This window comes from Paroedura picta, chromosome 8 (genome assembly GCF_049243985.1).
Source record: "Paroedura picta isolate Pp20150507F chromosome 8, Ppicta_v3.0, whole genome shotgun sequence".
In the NCBI taxonomy this organism is placed as follows: Eukaryota; Metazoa; Chordata; class Lepidosauria; order Squamata; family Gekkonidae; genus Paroedura; species Paroedura picta.
The window spans coordinates 5,754,032-5,774,382 of record NC_135376.1 but is presented as its reverse complement, the minus strand read 5'-3'; the positions used below and the strand labels follow the sequence as shown (position 1 = coordinate 5,774,382).

General features: G+C 49.6%; 1 protein-coding gene across 1 annotated transcript in view; it reads right to left on the bottom strand.

Annotated features, from left to right (window-relative positions):
- Window positions 1-1,177: 1,177 nt before the first annotated feature.
- The window catches only part of LOC143842889 (cytochrome P450 2J2-like), a 34,862-nt gene continuing 15,688 nt past the window's right edge, over window positions 1,178-20,351 (bottom strand). Inside the window, exons 5-9 of the mRNA XM_077348195.1 lie at window positions 18,134-18,310; window positions 14,672-14,813; window positions 4,581-4,768; window positions 2,411-2,552; window positions 1,178-1,368 (exon numbers count right to left, since the gene is read on the bottom strand). Of these exons, the coding sequence (XP_077204310.1) occupies window positions 1,178-1,368; window positions 2,411-2,552; window positions 4,581-4,768; window positions 14,672-14,813; window positions 18,134-18,310 (840 nt within the window). The remainder of the gene's footprint in view (window positions 1,369-2,410; window positions 2,553-4,580; window positions 4,769-14,671; window positions 14,814-18,133; window positions 18,311-20,351) is intronic.

Genomic DNA, 20,351 nt, shown 5'->3' with positions numbered 1-20,351 from the left:
GATCCTTTCACACTAAAGCAAACCCTGCATCCAGTGTTGGTCTTGGGATTAAACACCACGAGATTCTGTTGCTAGGAGAGGAGCTGTAATTCTTGGGATTTCCATCGTTCCCAACTGGAGGCTGGCATCCCTGAACCTCAGTGGGGTGCAATGCCTCAGAATTCCCCCTACCAAGCATCCCTTTAATGGGGGATATGATTTTTGGAGTCTGGAGAGGAGCTGTTATTCCAGGGAATCCCCAGGTCCCGCCTGGATGCTGGCAACCCTGAACTGCAGTAGGGCACAATGCCTCAGAGTCACCTTCCCAAGCAGCATTTCTTTATAGTCTGGAGTTACAGTCTGGTGTACAGTTCCTGGCCTCAACTGTAGTTGTCAGAACAGCTCTGTCTTGGAGACCCTCCAAAACTTTTGAAGGTCCCAGAGGACCCTGATTTCATCAGGGAGACTGTTGCACCAGTTTGAGGTCTAGAAGAAGCCTGTCTCTGGTTGAGTCCAGTCTTATCTCTTTGAGGCTGGGATCCTGTCCAAGGGTTGGTCACTGGCTCTTAGTGCTCCTTGCGGGGTGGAGAAGAAGAGGCAGTCCCATAGCTAAAAAGGGTCCCAGACCGTTTAGGGCTTTGAAGGTTAGTAATTAAACCTTGGACCTGGTCCAGAATCCAGCCTGGAGCCAGTGGAGCAGCAAGAGCACTGGAGTGGCATGAACTCTCTATGGAGTCCTGGCATGGAGGTGTACTGCTGTGTTCTGGATCAGCTGGCATTTCAGGATCGGCTTCAAGGGCAACACTGCAAAGAGCGCTTTAAATCCGTGGGTTGGAAGGAAGCCAGGCGCACTGAGTTCAGTCAGCTCCCTATTGCTATCTCAGCATGGTGCTACAAGAATCAGGACTGAACCGAAACCCCCACAAGAAATCCAACTATCTACAATTGAGAACAATAGATCTTCCCACCGTTGCGTGCCATTGGCTGAATCGTAGTAGACTGATTTAAACCTATTGGATCCCAGAGTTGCTACAGAATGGGCAATCGGGAACATCACAGATCTGCCTGAATTTCATCTTGGGAGGCATCTGTCAAGCTCTGATAGAGAAATCAAGGACAGGATAAATCAAGCACATGACAGCATGTTAAGGATGAAGCAAGAACTGAAGGAGAAATGAGCCACTCCAATTTGAGTTGTTTATGAAGAACTGCTGCGAGGAACAGCACAGAGCTTATGTGGGCGGGGAGCTAATATGAACCCAACTATTGGATCTGTGTTGAGTTCCTTCACTCCTTCTGGCACCTGGAAAGTGAATGCCCTCAGCAGGTTGGCAAAGAAGATGAAGAGCTCAACCCTTGCAAGTTGCTCTCCCAGACAGATACGGGCCCCTGCAAAGGAAACAAAGGAAGTGAGGAACCTATTCATCTGTATTCTTCCCTTTGGTGGCTGATCTTCCTCCAGGGCTGTGGCTAGAGGGTTGCCGTTGCAGAGATACAGTCTCTGTGATGCCACCTCCACTGTGGGAAACCACAAGGTTAAATTCTCTCCCCAACATTGTTTAGCAACTTTATGTGCCCTCTTGCCCAGGTAATCTGGAGATTTGGGCTTTGTTGTGATCAGTACGAAGATGACACCCAGTTCCATCTCCTGATAAAGAGACACCCAGATACACTCCAAGAATATCTTGCCAGATGTTTGGAAGCAGTGATGGAATTGTTCCTTTAATAAAAATTTTATCAGTTTGAAGCTGTCAGTGGTTCCCTCATCAATGTTGTGCACTCACACCTTGGAAATAGTAGCCCAGGGCAAATTGAAAGCCCAGGGTCCGGGGAAAGAACTTGGAAAGCAGCTACTCATCTGGAGGGGTGTACCCTGCAGTAAATTGTCTCCATGTTGCTTATGTGCTGGGCGGTGGGAGATTTGGAAGTGAGGCTTCCCAACTGGGAGGGGCAGCTTTGAGTCCTGATGCTCAAGCAGGCAGCCCTGTACAACAACCAGGTGGTGCTGGCAGTTACCCTGAGATATACCTTTATACCTCTTCCAGGAAGTGGTAATCAGACAGAAAAGAAGAAGAAGAAGAAGAGTTGGTTCTTATATGCCGCTTTTCCCTACCCGAAGGAGGCTCAAAGCAGCTTACAGTCACCTTCCCATTCCTCTCCCCACAACAGACACCCTGTGGGGTGGGTGAGGCTGAGAGAGCACTGATATCACTGCTCAGTCAGAACAATTTTATCAGTGCTGTGGCGAGCCCAAGGTCACCCAGCTGGTTGCATGTGGAGGAGTGCAGAATCGAACCTGGCATGCCTGATTAGAAGTCCGCACTCCTAGCCACTACACCAAACTGGGTGTAGGCAAGGGGGTAGGCAAGGCAGAATAGGGCTTGCAAAGCAAAAGAGGGCCTGTTCCATCACATCCACATTTTGCATTTACCTGCACCAAAAGGAAGAAACGCTTCTTTCTGCACAAAATTTCCATCCTTGTCCAAGAAATTATTTGGGTTGAACTCCTCTGGTGTTTCCCAGTGTGTAGGATCACAAAGTACAGAATGTAGATCCGGAATAATAACGGCCCCCTGGAAGAATGAAACTGTAGCTTTAGGATGCATACAAACAAGGACATTGATCTTTCCCAGTCACTGTCCCAATGCTATAGTTGTTGTGTCCTAGGGTCGCCAGCAATTGCTTGACCCCTGACAGGAAACTGGGGGGCAGGGAAAGTGTTGACACCATTACAGTGATGATGAGATGGTATCATTTCATGGGGAAACCTGGACCTGCTCATGTCACTATCGTTTAGAGTGGGAACTCTATGGTTTGACCATAGGTGTTCTCATTAATCCTTTAGTGGTATGGTGTCACTTCTGGATTCACTCCGGAAATGATGTCATAGTGTTGATAATATAGTGATTAATTACTTATATATAACCCTATTCGCCGTCTGCATGGCAGGTGGGAACAGCTCTGTTCCAGATATGTGAAACTAACAATATATATACTTGTTGTTGTTGTTAGGTGCAAAGTTGTGTCCGACCTATTGAGACCCCATGGAGGACAATGATCCTCCAGGCCTTCCTGTCCTCAACCATTCCCCGCAGTCCATTTAAGTTTGCACCTACTGCTTCAGGGACTCCATCTAGCCACCTCGTTCTCTGTCGTCCCCTTCTTCTTTTGCCCTCAATCGCTCCCAGCATTAGGCTCTTCTCCAGGGAGTCCTTCCTTCTCATGAGGTGGCCAAAGTATTTGAGTTTCATCTTCAGGATCTGGCCTTCTAAGGAGCAGGCAGGGCTAATCTCCTCTAGGACTGACCGGGTTGTTCGCCTTGCAGTCCAAGGGACTCGCAAGAGTCTTCTCCAGCACCAGAGTTCAAAAGCCTCAATTCTTTGACGCTCGGCCTTCCTTATGGTCCAACTTTCGCAGCCATACATTGCAACTGAGAAGACCATAGCCTTGACTAAACGCACTTTTGTTGGCAGGGTGAAGTCTCTGCTTTTTAGGATGCTGTCTAGGTTTGCCATAGCTTTCCTCCCCAGGAGCAAGTGTCTTTTAATTTCATTGCTGCAGTCCCCATCTGCAGTGATCTTGGAGCACAGAAAAATAAAATCTGTCACTATCTCAATTTTTTCCCATCTATTTGCCAGGAATTAAGAGGGCCGGATACCATGATCTTCGTTTTCGTGATGTTGAGTTTCAAGCCAACTTTTGCACTCTCCTCCTTCACCCTCATCAACAGGCTCTTTAGTTCCTCTTTTCTTTCTGCCATTAGAGTGGTATCTACTGCATATCTGAGGTTGTTGATATTTCTCCCTGCAATCTTGATCCCAATTTGTGACTCCTCTAACCCCGCCTTTCTCATGATGTGCCCCGCATACAAGTTAAATAGGCAAGTATACAGTATATATACAGTATACAATATATATGCTATTGAGGGAGAATTGTTCTACAGGTAGAATTTGTCTCCTAAGATATAAGTAAAATGTCCAACCAATTTGATGGGAGTTGTTGGAAATGTTACAATGCTATAAGTTTTTTTCTCATATGTCTTGTGGGGAAGCTAAAAGGTTTCAGATTAAAATTCACGAGAAATTGAGGAGGCTACTTAAAATTCAGTTTCTATTAGAACGGAAATGTATGTTATTAGGTATCTTTCCTGGGAATTTCCCTCTGCTTGCTAGGGAATTCTTCTTATATGCAACATCTGCAGGTAAACACATATTAATCTCAAGATGGAAGCAGCAAGAATGACCTAATCTAGATGTACGGTCAGAGGAGCTAAGAAAACAAGACTTTCCAATTTGAATTTCAGGAATGATCAGCACAGATGGGGCCAGATAAATCATGGGCTGTCACAATACTAATACTTTGATCGTAAGCCGTGACTTCTTCAGTAGTAATACTTTGATATTTCTGGGAAATGGTTTCTAGCCTTCGAAAACTACAGCACGGGGAGCTCCTCTACATGAGATTAGAAGCTGTTTTGAGACCCCTTAAGGCAAAGCAAAGCAGGAGATAAAAACTAACCCCCTTCTTCTACTATACAGATACATTTTTTCAAAGATATCAGTCTTAGAATCCAGAAGTACAAACAGAAGAGTATCCTGTACCTTTGGAATAAAGAAACCACGCATGTTCACATCTTTTGTACATTGTCTGGGCCCCCCTACTGATACAATATACTGGAAACGTTGGATTTCATGTATCACAGCATTAGTGTAGGGCAGCTTCTTCCGATCTTGGTAATGGAATATTTGAGAGGAGCCTAAAACATCTTCGATCTCCTTGTGGACTTTCTCTGAGGAAAACAATAACAAATCTTTATTATGGGTACTGCATTATTCTGAACCTCATTGATGAACCAGTGAAACTATTAAATATCACATATTCAAAATATTGGAGTATAAATTGAAGTATAGTCTTGGGTCCCAAAGCAGCACATTTAGAATTTGCTATGAAAAGAAACAAAAAAATGTAAAGAACTGGAGTCTTTCCACCCAAATTGGTCCCCGTGACAGATGGCCTTTCCATAAGTAGAGTACAATAAATGGGTCATTCGAGTCTGTTGTATAGATAGTTCACAGCTTGTGCAAAGAATGAAACAGATACTTAACCAACAACTAACTGTTTTTACCATATCCAAAATAGAATGAAGGGAAGTGAACGGGTGGTAGGGGATGAAAGCTTGAACATGTTTCAACAAGGATTGCAAAACATCAGGATGCCACCATGAAAAGAAAACACCGAATAGAATTCAGATATATGTTTTAGATTCTAGGTATGGATGGGGAATGTGGGCCACCACCGGGTTCCCTGATTCTACTGGGCCCTAATGACCCTCTCCCAGTGTCCATGCATCACATGTTCAAGGTTCAGCCTTTTGCTCCGTTGCTTGACAGGGACTGGCCCTTTAACAGGCCACTGCCTGATGACCAGCAGAGTGTGGAAATGAGGACACAAGTCAAGGCAGCAACAGCTTCAGAATTTCTCAGATCTCCTGGGAATTCCAGAGGTGTGGAGCCTCCAAGGGACCGGCATCCAGGAAGAGCCAGGCCCTTAAGAAGGTCAAGGGAAATATGTCAAGTAGATTATCTATCCTGCTGACAAGTTATTTATTTATGATTCAACTGTTAGCCCACCAGGCCCACAAAACCGGCTCGTAGCAGCTAACAATGCATAAACCCTACATTAAAACCCTCCATAAAACTCCATTACATCTAAACATTGCCAATTTCAGACAGTGGCAACCAATCAGCCCTCCCTCCTGCACAAACAGATGGATGACACCCTATGGGAGGGTCAGAGAAGCCATGCTGATCTAATTTTCTCAAGTGGGGCGTGGGGGAGACCAGGGGCCATTTCGCACGGCTTCAAAATAGCACAATGGTTGCTAATTGAAAACGCTACTAATTTGCCTTAACGCACGACGTCGCAGACAATCTGCAACACTCCTGAAACCAATCAGCAAAAAGCGCTTCGTTGTAGCGCTTTCAGGGGAATCCAGAAAAGTGGATTCACCCTCCGGATAGCGATACACTCCTGCAACCAATCTGCAACACTAGCGCTAAAGACCTGTGCGTTACCATTGTTGCGGGTTCTTCAAAGTCCCTCCTCCTGAGCCTGTCCTCCAAACTTCCGGCGAAGCGATCGCCATTTTTTTTTCTCCGAGCGAGCGGGATAAACGCACCAGCGAGCCTCTTTCTGTTTAGAGGCTTCCCTGGCTTCAGTCCTTCACCTTTAGTCACTAAGCACAAACCACATAAAAGCCCGTTTGCTGAAATAAAGTCCCTTTATTTTTTACACATTAATTCAGCTGAAAATCGGGCCCGTGAGAGGGGGGGGGGATTTTTTTTTTATCACTCGAGGCAGCGTGCCAACGATCATACAATCAAACGACAGCTCACATTAGGCAGCTGGATGGGTCTCTCCGTTGCAACGAATCTACCTAGATTCGTTGCTATGGGTCTGTTTTTTTTTTAAAAAAACCTTTCTTAAAGGGAAAGGGGCTGTTTGGGAGCATGCTAACGGCTGCCCATGTCAGGATTGTAGAATCTCTGTCATAAATTAGCCTGAGTTCCTCCATGTCAGTTATATTGCTTGATGGGCCCTGGCGCCTGCTTGTCCTGGCCTTGTAGTTTTGTAAGCTATAAAGTAGAGTAGTGATGTTATGCTAACCTTTATCTTGTTGTGGGCTCACAGGGTTGTTGTCACCTCTCTCAAGGCTGAGAGATGGAATCCTGTTGTTTTAACACATATGGCTTTTCTCTCCTACCCCCCCCCCCTTGGGAACTGTCAAGTTTTGGGCGGGAGAAATGTATTGATAAGCTGGGGCAAATCTGGCCTCTGGTCAGATTTGACTTTCAGTCCAATGCGTATAGTGCTAATCAATAAAACTCTTTTCTTTTGAATAAGTTTTGTTGTGAGTTTCCTGTGCGTCTGACATCAAGTCAAATCTCACAACTCCTTTCACCTGCAAAAATGCAGGGCGAGGGACATACTTTTTCTGAGCAGGGAGAGGGCCTGGATTGGGACCTTTCCCAGGGCGACGGCGCCAGTGCGGGGCCGTACAGCTCGGGCATGCTGAGGGCAATCTCGGGAACAACCCCGGGGCCCGAGGAATTTTTGGAACGACACGTCACCCAGCGTAGGCGATTATCGAGGTACGACCGCCCTACTGGGGACGAAGTGTGGCCGGAGCACCTGGCACTGCCTAGCTACGGACTGGAGCCTGTGGGTGAGACGCAGGACTTGCAGTTTAAGCTGGACAGAGTGACCAACTGGCTGCAGGACCTTTCGGGTCGGTTGGATCCGGAGGAGAAACGCCGGACACAGCGCCTGTTGAAGGAAGTGCTCGGTGGTGGTGCACCCGATACCAGCGGGCGCAGAGTGAGCGGTGGGCTTGCCCTGCGGGAGCACGGCATGGCGGACACACAAGCCGCAACGGATGCTGAAGCGGTGGCCAGAGCCAGAGCGCAGCTGGAGATCGAGGCGGAGGCTGCGGCGCGAGCAAGAGCGCAGAGGGAAAGGGGAAACGAGGACGAGGAGCGAGAAGACGCGGGTGGCGCTGGCGGCGACGGAGCCGGAGGCGACGGAGCCGGTGGCGACGGCGCGGACGAAGACGCCGAAGCAGCGGCGGCGGCAGCAGCGGCGGCGGCGGCGGCGGACGTTGCGGGAGCCGAGGCGGCGGCGGCGGCAGCGGCGGCGGCGCGAGAGGCAGCGGCGGCGGCCGCGCGGGCGGCCGAGGCGGCCAGGGTGGCTGAGCGAGCGAGAGTGGCGGCGGGACGAGGACGGGGCATCGGCCGTGGTGCAAGACCCCTGGTCCCAGCTCCGGCGCCGGCGGAATGGGTCCCAGGGCGCCTACCCCCCCACCTCCGTGGAGTGGAGATGCGGAGCACCTATAAATTCAAGGCTAAGTTTTCTGGGAACCCCGCGGAATTTCCTACGTTCCTAGTGCATCTCCAGGCCTATATGATGGACATGGGTTTTACGTTCCATGATGACGCCGAGCGGGTGCGTTTCGTGGGGCAAGCCCTAGAAGGCAAGGCGGCCAAATGGTTCCTGGACTTGTACCGTTACCATCCCCAAGCCATCCGTAATTACAACCACTTCCTGCGAGCCATGCGCCAGATGTATGTGGAGCCGTTCGAACGGGAGACGGCAGAGAAGAAACTCAGAGCTCACCGACAAGGAAAGTTGTCAGTGGTGGAGTACGCCAGGGAATTTAAAGAGCTGGCGTCCTCGGTGCCAGACTGGACCGAACCCCAACGCGTGCTGGCGTTTGTGGGGGGCCTCGATCCCACTCTGGCGGATAAATGCCTCCTGCTGGAAGACCCGCTTACCGTCGACGGGTGGGTCCAATTGGCGGGGGAGATGGAAAACCGATTGGAGCGAGCCTCGATGATCCAAGTTCTGGCGGGGAAAACCGGGGCGAAGACATCCACCCCGGCGAAAGTCAAGCCCCGTGCGAAACTAGAGCCGACGGAGCGCACCCGGCGCATGGAGAAAGGTCTGTGTTTGGGTTGCGGCCAAGCGGGGCATTTTCTCGCACAATGCCCGTCCAAGGTGGGATCGACATCGAGAGCCATGAGCAGCCTCCCACCGAAAGCCCAGCCCACCAAGAAAGCCGCTCCGAAGAAAAGCGCCAAGTCTCTGCTGGTGCCGGTGGCTGCTGCACCGGTAGTGGAAGACTCGGAGGAAGGTAGCGAGCCGGAGGATGAGGACCAAGCCGAGGCGCAGTCGGGAAACGAGGACGGTCTGCTGTAAAGGCGCCCCGCCAGCAGGCCGCCGTCAGGGGCAAACGCGCGGTGAGTGATTCCCCCTTGCTGCTCCTACCTGCCAATCTCTCCAACCCCAAGTCGGGGAAGACAGTGGGTATCCGGTGTATCGTGGACTCAGGGTGCACCCAGTCGTTAGTGAGCCCAGCGCTGGCCGAGACTTTGGGGGTGGGAAAAGTGCCACTGAAAGAACCCTTGCCAATCACCCAATTAGATGGGAAATGTGCCCCGGGAGGGGAAGCCACGGCGAAAACGCGCCCCATGGACTTGGACATAAAAAAACATTGGGAGCAGATCCAGCCTTTGGTGGCCCCCCACTCTGCCTTCCCTTGTGTGTTGGGGCTGGATTGGCTAAAGGAACACGACCCCCTAGTAAAATGGAAAGAAGGGACGGTAGAGTTCACCTCGCCCGCTTGCGAGCAGCACGCGCGGGTGCGGAGTCCCCCGAGTGTGGGGGTTGTGGCCGCGTTGGGATCTGGGGGGGCAGCGCTTCCCGCCGAGTACCGGGACTTTGCGGATGTGTTCGCGGAGGTGGAGTGCAACCAACTCCCCCCCCACCGTAAGACTGACTGTGCAATTGAATTGAAAAAAGGAGAGCCCCTCCCAAAAGCCAAGCTTTACTCAATGAGCCCGCGGGAAATGGCGGAGCTTAGGGAATTTTTGGACAAAAACTTGGCGAGGGGTTTTATTAGGCCGGCCACCTCGTCCTTGGCGGCCCCGGTTCTCTTTGTAAAGAAGAAAGACGGTTCTCTGCGTTTGTGCACCGACTACCGGGGTTTGAACGCAGTCTCCACTTGCAACGCCTACCCACTCCCCCTGATAAAGGACTTATTGGGCCACTTGGGGAAGGCGCGAATCTTCACGAAACTGGATCTAAGGGAGGCCTATTACCGGGTTCGAATAAAGAAGGGACACGAATATTTAACAGCTTTTAACACGCCTCTGGGGCAGTTTGAATACATGTAATGCCGTTCGGCCTCGCCGGCGCTCCGGGCGTGTTCATGAATATGATTAATGAAATTATGCATGATTTATTGTACCAAGGGGTCTTGGTTTATATTGATGATATTCTTGTGTATTCAGAAAATGTTGAGAGTCATGCTAACCTGGTCCGTGAGGTGCTCCGCCGCTTGAGGGAGCACCAGTTGTTTGCTAAACTGTCAAAATGCGAGTTCCACCAAAATGCGGTAGAGTTTCTGGGCTTCCGTGTCTCCCAGGCTGGGATTGAAATGGACCCGGGCAAGGTGCGGGACCTACTGGCGTGGGAACCGCCCCGTACTCGAAGGCAATTGCAAAGTTTCCTGGGGTTCGCTAATTTCTATAGAACCTTTATCCCCAATTTTGCCAAAGTGGCGTTGCCTCTCACTGATTTGTTGAAGACCAAACAAGGGGGAAAGACAGCTACCCGTCCTGGGGCGCCTCTCCAGTGGACACCCCCATGCCAGGACGCGTTTGACAGACTGAAATTGTTGTTTACGTCTGAACCGGTGTTGGCCCATGCTGACCCAACTAAGCAATTCACGGTGCAAGTAGATTCCTCGGACGTGGCAATGGGGGCCGTGATCCTCCAAGAGGGGGAGGATGGGAAATTGCACCCGCTGGCCTATCTTTCTAAGAAATTCTCTGGGGCAGAACGTAACTGGGCCATTTGGGAGAAGGAAGCGGCAGCAGTCAAATTGGCCCTGTCCACTTGGCGGCATTGGTTAGAGGGATCAGCAGTGCCGTTTGTGGTCTGGACGGATCATAAAAACCTCCAGGCGCTCAAGCAGCCCCGCTCGCTTTCGGCAAAACAGATGAGGTGGGCGGAGTTTTTTGCTCGTTTCAACTTCTCCCTTAAACATCTGCCCGGCAAAATGAACTTTCTGGCAGACGCCCTGTCGCGCCTGCCCCAGTACAACAGCAAACGGGACCCATTGGTGGATACAGTGTTTACCCCCGCCCAACTGGGGATGGCCGCGGTGACGCGTAGTCACACGAAACCGGTAACACCCATTCCAGGGGGTTGGGTCCAGAAGGAGTTATCACAGGACTCGGAATTTTGCTCCCTCCGCCCCGATCTGACTGAGAAAGGGGGGCTCTTTTTCAAAGGCGAGCGGCTTTTTGTCCCAGCTGCGGCCAGGGGTGAGGTTTTGAAACTTTGTCACGATGCAAAAACAGCTGGACATTTTGGATTTGTGAAAACCCTGCACCTGGTCAGGAGACAGTATTGGTGGCCCTCTCTGCGCAAGGATGTGGAGAAGTATGTGCAGGGTTGCCCCACTTGTATCACCTCAAAACCTGCCGGGGGTAAAAGGAAAGGACTCTTGCAACCCCAGCCCACTCCCTCTCGGCCCTGGTCCGATGTCACTATGGATTTTATTACGGACCTACCCCCCAGTCAAGGAAAGACAGTCATTTGGGTGGTAGTGGACGCTTTTTCAAAACAGGCTCATTTTATCCCGTGCTCAGCTTTGCCTACTGCAACGAAATTGGCCTCAATGTTTATAACCCACGTGGTACGTCTGCACGGGATCCCGACACGTGTCCTGACGGATCGGGGCCCCCAGTTCGTTGCCAAGTTCTGGCGGGAGCTCCTGAAGCTGTTGGGCATAGAGCAAGCCCTCACCTCAGGCTATCACCCCGAGTCGAATGGCCAGACCGAGAGGGTCAACCAGATTTTGGAACAGTACTTACGCTGCTTCATCAATCATCAGCAAGATGACTGGGTGTCCTTATTGCCACTCGCTGAGTTTGCCTATAACAATGGGGCCCACGCCTCAACGGGGGTATCCCCCTTCAAGGTGGTGTATGGGACTGATTTAGTGGCAGCGCCCACTTGGGAACTCAGCTCCACCGAAGCTCCTGACATTACTAAGTGGGCTGCATCCATCAGGGCTGGATGGCCAGAGATAGTTGCCAGCCTCAAAGGGGCGAAGCTAGCCTATAAAACCCAGGCAGATAAAAAACGGGTGCCTGCACCAGACTGGAAAGTAGGTGATTTGGCCTATTTGTCCACAAAGAATTTGCGTTGTCAACAAAAATCCAAGAAGCTGGGCCCGAAATATGTGGGCCCATTTAAAGTGATTAAATTAATCAATGCTGTAACTGTAGAACTTGCTTTGCCCAAGACTTATAGGAATGTGCATCCGGTTTTTCATTCCAGCCTGCTGCGGAGAGCTCCCGTCCCGGATGAATGGCACCCTCCTCCAGCTACACCGGTACCAATATACATCGACAAAGATACCCACTATGAAGTGAACCAAATCTTAGACTCTCGTCTGCATAAGGGTCGCCTCCAGTATTTGGTCGATTGGAAAGATTTTCCCTCTGGAGACAAGGAGTGGGTTGAGGCAGGGAATGTGAAGGCGCCCCGCCTCCTCCGAGCTTTCCATCGAGCTTTCCCTGAGTGTCCTCGCCCGGTAGATGCCGGCTGAATGGGGGAGTGAGTTAGTTTTAATGCGGAGGGATGTCAGGATTGTAGAATCTCTGTCATAAATTAGCCTGAGTTCCTCCATGTCAGTTATATTGCTTGATGGGCCCTGGCGCCTGCTTGTCCTGGCCTTGTAGTTTTGTAAGCTATAAAGTAGAGTAGTGATGTTATGCTAACCTTTATCTTGTTGTGGGCTCACAGGGTTGTTGTCACCTCTCTCAAGGCTGAGAGATGGAATCCTGTTGTTTTAACACATATGGCTTTTCTCTCCTACCCCCCCCCCTTGGGAACTGTCAAGTTTTGGGCGGGAGAAATGTATTGATAAGCTGGGGCAAATCTGGCCTCTGGTCAGATTTGACTTTCAGTCCAATGCGTATAGTGCTAATCAATAAAACTCTTTTCTTTTGAATAAGTTTTGTTGTGAGTTTCCTGTGCGTCTGACAGCCCATTGGCTGCTTGACGGCCAGGGGCGGGACGAGCTTGGCAATAGCGCTTCCTTTCTAGCGATTTCTGCCGAGACCGGAAGCCTGTGGGAAACGCTAAAAAACGCAACTGATTCCACTACAAAGGCAGGTATGCATAACGACGAATTCCACTATTTTAAATGGCGATTTTTCATTCCACAAACAATTTGCAACAAAGATCCCCGTGCGAAAAGGCCCCAGATCTTAACCAGCTAGGCCTCAACCAAAGATCTGGCAAAGAGCTCCATCTTACAGGCCCAACACAACTTCGAAAGCTCTGTTAGAGCCTTTAGCTCAAGTAGGAACAGATTCCACCAAGTTGGTGTCAGGACTGAAAATGCACTGGCCAGAGAGCCACCTGAAGCCATCAAAACTAATCCCCCTCGATGGCCACAGAGCCTCCATTTCACAATATGTATCAACCGTGGCAGTAAGGTCGTGGCGGAGCGACAATACTTTATATCTGAAGCCTCACAGCAGAATTCCAATTCACTACTATTTGGGTGCCCTTCTTCAAGGGCGGTAAGAGTCTGAAGTACCCTAAACAATTGTCCCGGGTGAGAGCTAGCAGATACTCTAATTTTGCCACTTTCACCATGATCCAATATGCCCTCACAAGCATGCAATGAGATGTCCTTGCTGCTTCATCATAAGTTTTCCGCCACCCTCACTCTAGTCATCTAGCTCCCCTTCTCCTCTCCCAAAGCTCCAAGGAAAACCAAGGAGCCTGTTTGAGGGGAGGGTGGAGAGGGTGCTGAGGAGCAATCTCATCAATGGCAGCAAACAAGAAGGCCTGTTGAGTGGGACCAGCAACAACCTGCAGGAATCCCAGCGTCTCCATCGCCAACACCAGGTCTGGGCCAGGTCCTGCAGACAGTGAGTCCGCATGAACATTGAAGTCCCCAAGCAGCCACCTCCTCCAGCAGGCCCAGCAGGGCATCTGGGGGGACAGTGGGTGAATGGTACACCATCCAGTTGATCATGTTCTAGACTGAATCCCAACTCAAGCTGATGCACCCCTGGTGCCAGTAATGCTCTGAAGGAATACCTGTTCTGGACCAGGATCACCACCACCACCCCTACCATGGAGCCGAGGCTGATGTAAAACTGAGAACCCGGGAGGTGCTAGATCTTTTAAGGGGACAGTTTTGCCTTCTCGCACCCAGGTCTTGGTCAGACATGCCAGGTCCACACCGTGCCCTGTGAAATACTCTCATAGGGTGGTAGTCTTGTTCTTAATCAACCTAGAATTACAAAGCATCAGCAATGGCTCCACCCTAGCCCACTCTCCTCCAGGGCAACGTATGTATCGACCAAGCCAATGAACATGGAAACCCCTCAATCGTAGCCTTCTTGGACCTGTGTGCAATGTTGCCCCCCTATTATTGAACCTCCTCCTACCTTTGCCCAGAAGTGCTGGAATTTCCCCCTGGAAAAGAGCAACTCCTCCTCCCCCCTCCCCTCCTGTCTTGCCACCCTGCCATGGCTGATCACCAAGCCTAAGGGTACCAAGCCCCACCATCAGTCAGGACTCAGGGCATCAATGACTACTCTCCACAACCCTCTAGTGGAGCACTGTCACCTACTAGCCCCCCTGAGCATCTATTGGTCGTGCCACTTCTCCAGCACAGCCTGCTCTACCTCCTTCTTGCAAGCTGTTGTTGGTCTGGTCGAGCAGCAGTTGATCTCCTCCCTCCAAGACCATGAACAAGGGTGGGATGAAATATAAACCCCTCTCTCAAATGGATATTAAATGACTTTCTCAAATGGACATTAAATGACTTCATTGCACTTTTGATCAATCCAAGTCCTCCTAAAACTGTATTAATGAACTAATCCATTTTACCCATTTTACAATGATATTTACTTAGAATCCTAGGGATTCTTTTCTACTCTTTTCTATTTCTTACTCTGCTTTCTTTTGCAGGTACGTGCTGGGGTAATCCTTGGAACTTGTGCTGTTAATTAGCTGCTCGGTATGGAAGCTTAAAAGAATTACAACCGTGGGCCATAAAGGTGGCCTTTCTTCAAGTCACTACAGAAGTCCTTCTAACCTTGGATGTCTGGGTGATTTGCCATGAGAAGCAGTCCCCATTGCAGTGACAAGGCTGAAGTTTCTGTTCCTGCGATGAAGAGGTCAAAGATACACTGAGCCAGATTGTCTTCACTGTAAGTAGAGTTGGGATCATTCTCGCTCTGTGTTGATGGAAAGAAAGTGAGATTGCATTTTCAACTACCCATAAGCATTTTGACTCTGAAGCCATGGAGAGAAGACTCCTCAAAATGTATTGAGGGAGCATCAGATAGGTTGCCATCACACCCAAAGCCACATTCTACAAGAAACCTACGAATGCCATGAGTCTGATTCATAGGTCCAGTCAATTTTGTCATCCAAGGAGGAGCAACTCCCCTCTGGGAGGAAATCTGCAACCTTCGGAAGCTATCGGGTAAAGCCAGAGGACGTGCAACATCCCCCTCAGATGTTACTTGCTAATACAATCTGGTGGTGACTGTGCACCCCGAAGCTATAAGTACTGCTTCTCCACTGCAAGAACTAGTTGCCTATTCTGGCGGTGTTTAGTGGCTGTTCTGGGGAGTATACACAGAGAACCTCTGGGAATAGGGGGATCCAGGGAGGTCTCGGCTAGCCAAGGGGATTGTTACATGCTAGTTAGGACTGCTGAGAGGGTGGGGAGGGCGGGGTAGATAGTGCAGTTGGGCTGGGGAATTAGTTTGGCTCCAATGGACAAAATATCAGGAGAGAGGGGCCTTGGGAGGGGAATTCCAATGTTTCAGGGCCAAGGGAGACACAGCGGTGGGAGGAGGTTGAATAGTAAGGACATTTGCAGGTCCAAGAAGGCTCCAGTTGTAGGGTTCTCATGGCCGTGGGCCTGATGGATATGTGTGCTGGTCTTCTAATCTCCATCCCATCCCAAGACATGGAGAGACATGGAGACGACTCTGATGTTATGCAATGCCAGGTCAATCAACAACATATCCTCGACATTGCAGGATTATTTCTCAAGGCACGAGGTAGGCCTGGCATGCCTGACCGAGATCTAGGTGCAAGAGGGTCAAACTATTGCCCCGAAAGATCTGGCCCCACCTGGTTTCTCGTTCCTTCACTTCTCAGCTCTGTGAAATAAGATTACAATCCTTGTCTGGGAGGATTACTCCTATATGGCTCTCTCAGCATCATTGATCCTGGGGGTGGAATGATTTGGTGTAGGGGGGTTATCAGTTGAGAACAGGGCCATCTGGCTGGGGGCAGCAGCTGGATCGGGGAGGTTTGGCTATCCTTGTGCTTTGAGATCTGTTGACCACTTTTGATGTGGTAGACCAGGGGTAGTCAAACTGCGGCCCTCCAGATGTCCATGGACTACAGTTCCCATGAGCCCTTGCCAGCGAATGCTGGCAGGGGCTCATGGGAATTGTAGTCCATGGACATCTGGAGGGCCGCAGTTTGACTACCCCTGTGGTAGACCATTAGTTGTTAGCACACAGCATTACAGTGACACAACCAGATACAGAGGGTGGTTTTCTTCTTGGGTCTCAGTTGTCTCTACCCTTTTGTTTTGGGTTGTTCAACAATCTGAAGACAATACAATTTGAAGAAAACACTTGGAAAACGCTGCCTGTTCAGATTAATCACTTCTCTTTCCCCCGATGCCAGACAACACCTGTCTGATACAGATGTGATGTCAACTCCACCGCAATCTTCCCACCACAATTAATACAGTGAATGAACTGGAGGCCTGTTGGCTGCCTTTAGTAGTGAGGTTTGATGGCTTCAGATGGCTCTCTTCTTCCGAAGTGTACAAGTTGTTGGGGTCGGTCAGGGCGACCACCTGCCCCCTTGATCCCTGTCCCTCTTGGCTCCTCAAAGGAGGTGGCCAGGGGATAGGAGGCCAGCTCAGGGACATTATCAACTTCTTCCTGGGTGCCAGGGAGTTCCCTGAGTGGCTGAAGGAGGCGGTGGTTCGCCCTCCCTGAAAAAACCATTGCTTGACCCACAGGACCCTGCCAGCTACCAGCCAGTGTTGCATTTGGTGTTCCTGGGTAAGTTGGTGGAAAGGGCTGTGGCAGACCAGCTCCTGGTGTTCTTGGATGAAACTTTGGCACTTGATCCATATCAGTCTGGCTTCCATCCTGACCACGGGGTAGAGACGGTGTTGGTCGCCCTGCTGGATGACCTCCGCCACCAGCTGGATAGAGGCAGGTCAGCCATGTTGGTTCTTTTACACCTGACGGCAGCCTTTGACATTGTGGACCATGATCTATTTGTCCACCACCTTGTCGGCATGGGGATATGGGGCACAGCCTTGCGCTGGATACGCTCCTTCCTCCAGAACCAAACCCAGAGGGTTGCAGTGGGGGATGAATTCTCGTGTCCCTACAGACTCCCTTGTGGAGTTCCTCAGGGTGCGGTCCTCTCCCCCACATTTTTCAACATCTTTATGCACCCTCTGGCACAGCTGGTATGGAGTTTTGGGCTGGGTTGCCACCGATAACACCCAGCTCTATCTCCTTGTGGATGGCCACCCGGATTCTCCCCTGGAACCATCTGCCAGATGTTTGGAAACAGTGACAGAATGGTTCGAGCAGAGTTGCCTGACACTCAACCCCTTCAAGACGGAGGTCCTGTGGCTGAGAGGTAAGGGGGGGGGGTCAGGAAGCGCGCAGTTTGGTGTCGTGGTTAGGAGTGCGGACTTCTAATCTGGCATGCCAGGTTCAATTCTGCACTCCCCCACATGCAGCCAGCTGGGTGACCTTGGGCTCCCCACAGCACTGATAAAACTGTTCTGACTGAGCAGTGATATCAGGGCTCTCTGAGCCTCACCCAACCCATAGGGTGTCTGTTGTGGGGAGAGGAAAGGGAAGGCGACAGTAGGCCACTTTGAGAAAAGCGGCCTATAAGAACCAACTTACCCACCCTGGCAGGGGCGCAACTTACTATTGCGTCCCAGGCTAGGAACCTGGGTGTGACCATTGTCCCTAGTCCCTACCTGGTGGAATTAGCTCCCGGGTGAGCTGCAGGCCCTGCGGGATTTGACATAGTTCTGCAGGGCCTGCAAAACGTAGCTCTTCCGCCAGGTCTATGGTTGAGGCTGGGGTTGGCAATGTAGATCCATTGCCCCCCAAGGGAGGTCAAAGTGCACATCACTCCTTCTCCATTTTCCCATCGCCTCGGTGAGAGGGGCAGGAGTAGGATATTTTTCTGCCTTGTTGGGAGTTTTTAAGTCTTTTAATAGGGGTTTTAATGGTGCTTTAAGACTATTGTTCGCCGCCATGAGCCTGTAAGGGAGTGGCGGGAAATAAATCGAATTATAAATAAATAAAAAAATATAAATAAACACAAAGTTTCTGATCTGGAGAGATCTCCATTCAGTTTTCTAAACCTGAAGCTCACGCAGTGAAGGAGCCATACAGTTTAAAAATCATGCCGTTTGCATGTGGTGTCGTCATTTTCTTTTTTATTGAGTGGATCTGATTTCATGTAGAAGGTGAGTACTTACTTTCTTCATCTGAGACAGGTAGAAATCAATGAAATCTTGTGGCTCATGGGCAGCATGATGCTCCTTATGCATCTTGATCTCCTTCCTTGCAAATGAAAGCACAGCCTCTGCCCTTGCTATGGCCTTCTTGTGAGGCCCCGGGAGGTAACGCATGAGCCATGGGAAAATGTCATAGACCTACAAGGAGAGGAAAACAAAATCCTATCAGTACTATCAGCTGGCTCAGGTGGCAGAGTCTATAAAATCACTGCTGGGTCTATAAAATCACTATAAAATCACTATAAGATCATGATCACTATAAGATCATGGCATCTGGCCCTCCTCAATTCCTGGCAAATAGATGGGGAAGAAATGGAGATAGTGACAGATTTTATTTTCCTGGGCTCCAAGATCACTGCAGATGGGGACTACAGCAAAGAAATTAAAAGACGCTTGCTCCTGGGGAGGAAAGCTATGGCAAATCTAGACAGCATCCTAAAAAGCAGAGACATCACCCTGCCAACAAAAGTGCGTTTAGTCAAGGCTATGGTATTCCCAGTTGCAATGTATGGCTGCGAGAGTTGGACCATAAGGAAGGCCGAGCGTCAAAGAATTGAGGCTTTTGAACTCTGGTGCTGGAGAAGACTCTTGCGAGTCCCTTGGACTGCAAGGCGAACAAACCGGTCAGTCCTAGAGGAGATCAACCCTGACTGCTCTTAAGAAGGCCAGATCCTGAAGATAAAACTCAAATACTTTGGCCACCTCATGAGAAGGAAGGACTCCCTGGAGAAGAGCCTAATGCTGGGAGCAATTGAGGGCAAAAGAAGAAGGGGACGACAGAGAACGAGGTGGCTGGATGGAGTCACTGAAGCAGACGGTGCAAACTAAAATGGACTCCGGGGAATGGTAGAGGACAGGAAGGCCTGGAGGATCATCGTCCATGGGGTCGCGATGGGTCAGACATGACTTCACAACTAACAACAACAACATAAAATCAGCATCATGGGTTCAAGTATGGCCATTAATTTTTCCCTCAGTGGGACCAAAGGTTGGCAGTAAGGTTTAGACAAGTTAAAATCTGCAAAATCTGAAGTGTGCATGATTGAGCAGAATACAATGGAGACAGAAAAATAGAAAGATATCGAAAGACATAGAAAGACAGAAAGTTAAAAAAAGACAGAAATGCATAGAAAAAGACAGACAGAAAGAAAGGATAAAAGTGGAAAGAAGGAAGGAAAGCAGAAAGGAAGGAAGGAAAGAGCATGAAGGAAAGATGACAGTAAAAAGAGTGGAGTGAGGGAAGGAAGGACGGGAGAAAGAAAGATAAGGGGAGGGTGGAAGAAAGATGTAAAAGGAAGGAAGGAGGGGAAAGTTAGAAAGTCAGGGCTGGAAGAAGGAGGAGGAGGTGCTTGGGAGCAGGGCAGACATGCCATTGGCCATCCATGGGAGAGTGGACACTCTCTATTGGAGGCCTACACCCATGGACAGCCAATCAAGGAGGCACTGAGCTGTCTTCACTTGTTTTGGTTTTATTATATCGGGGAAGGACGTGGACACTTTATTGTACACAAAATGTTTCCTGTGCAATTCAATCTCAAGTGAACACAAACAAATTCAAACAACTGATGTTTCCTATTTATCTCTGGAATTTTTAACCATTTTCATTATGCTGCATTAGACCTCAATAGTCTAATTTCCCTTATGCTGTCTGAACATGAGTTCAACATATTTATAAATGATTTGGATGAGGGATTAGAGGGGATACTTATTAAATTTGCAGACGATACTAAACTGAGAGGGGTAGCAAACACAACAGAAGACAGAATCAGGATACAGGATGATCTTGATTGGCTCGAAAACTGGTCTAACCTGAATAAAATGAAATTCAAAGGGGACAAATGTAAAGTTCTGCATTTAGGTAGGAAAAACTAAAGACACCAGTATAGGAAGGGGAAAGACTTGTAGTATGTGTGAAAAGCATCTAGGAGTCTTAGTAGAACACACATTGGTATGGGCCGTGTTGGTCCAGCACCTGGCATTTCTGGAAGAGTGATGGGGTTGTGAGTGTCCTGCATAGTGCAGAGGGTTGGATCAGATGACCCAACAGGTACCTTCCAACTGTATGATTCTATTATTCTGTAATTTACACAAGATATATCATCTAAACTATATGAAAATCAATATGACAAAAGAACGTCTGTTTTTCTGTTCATTATCAAATTGAAAGTCTTCTCATATT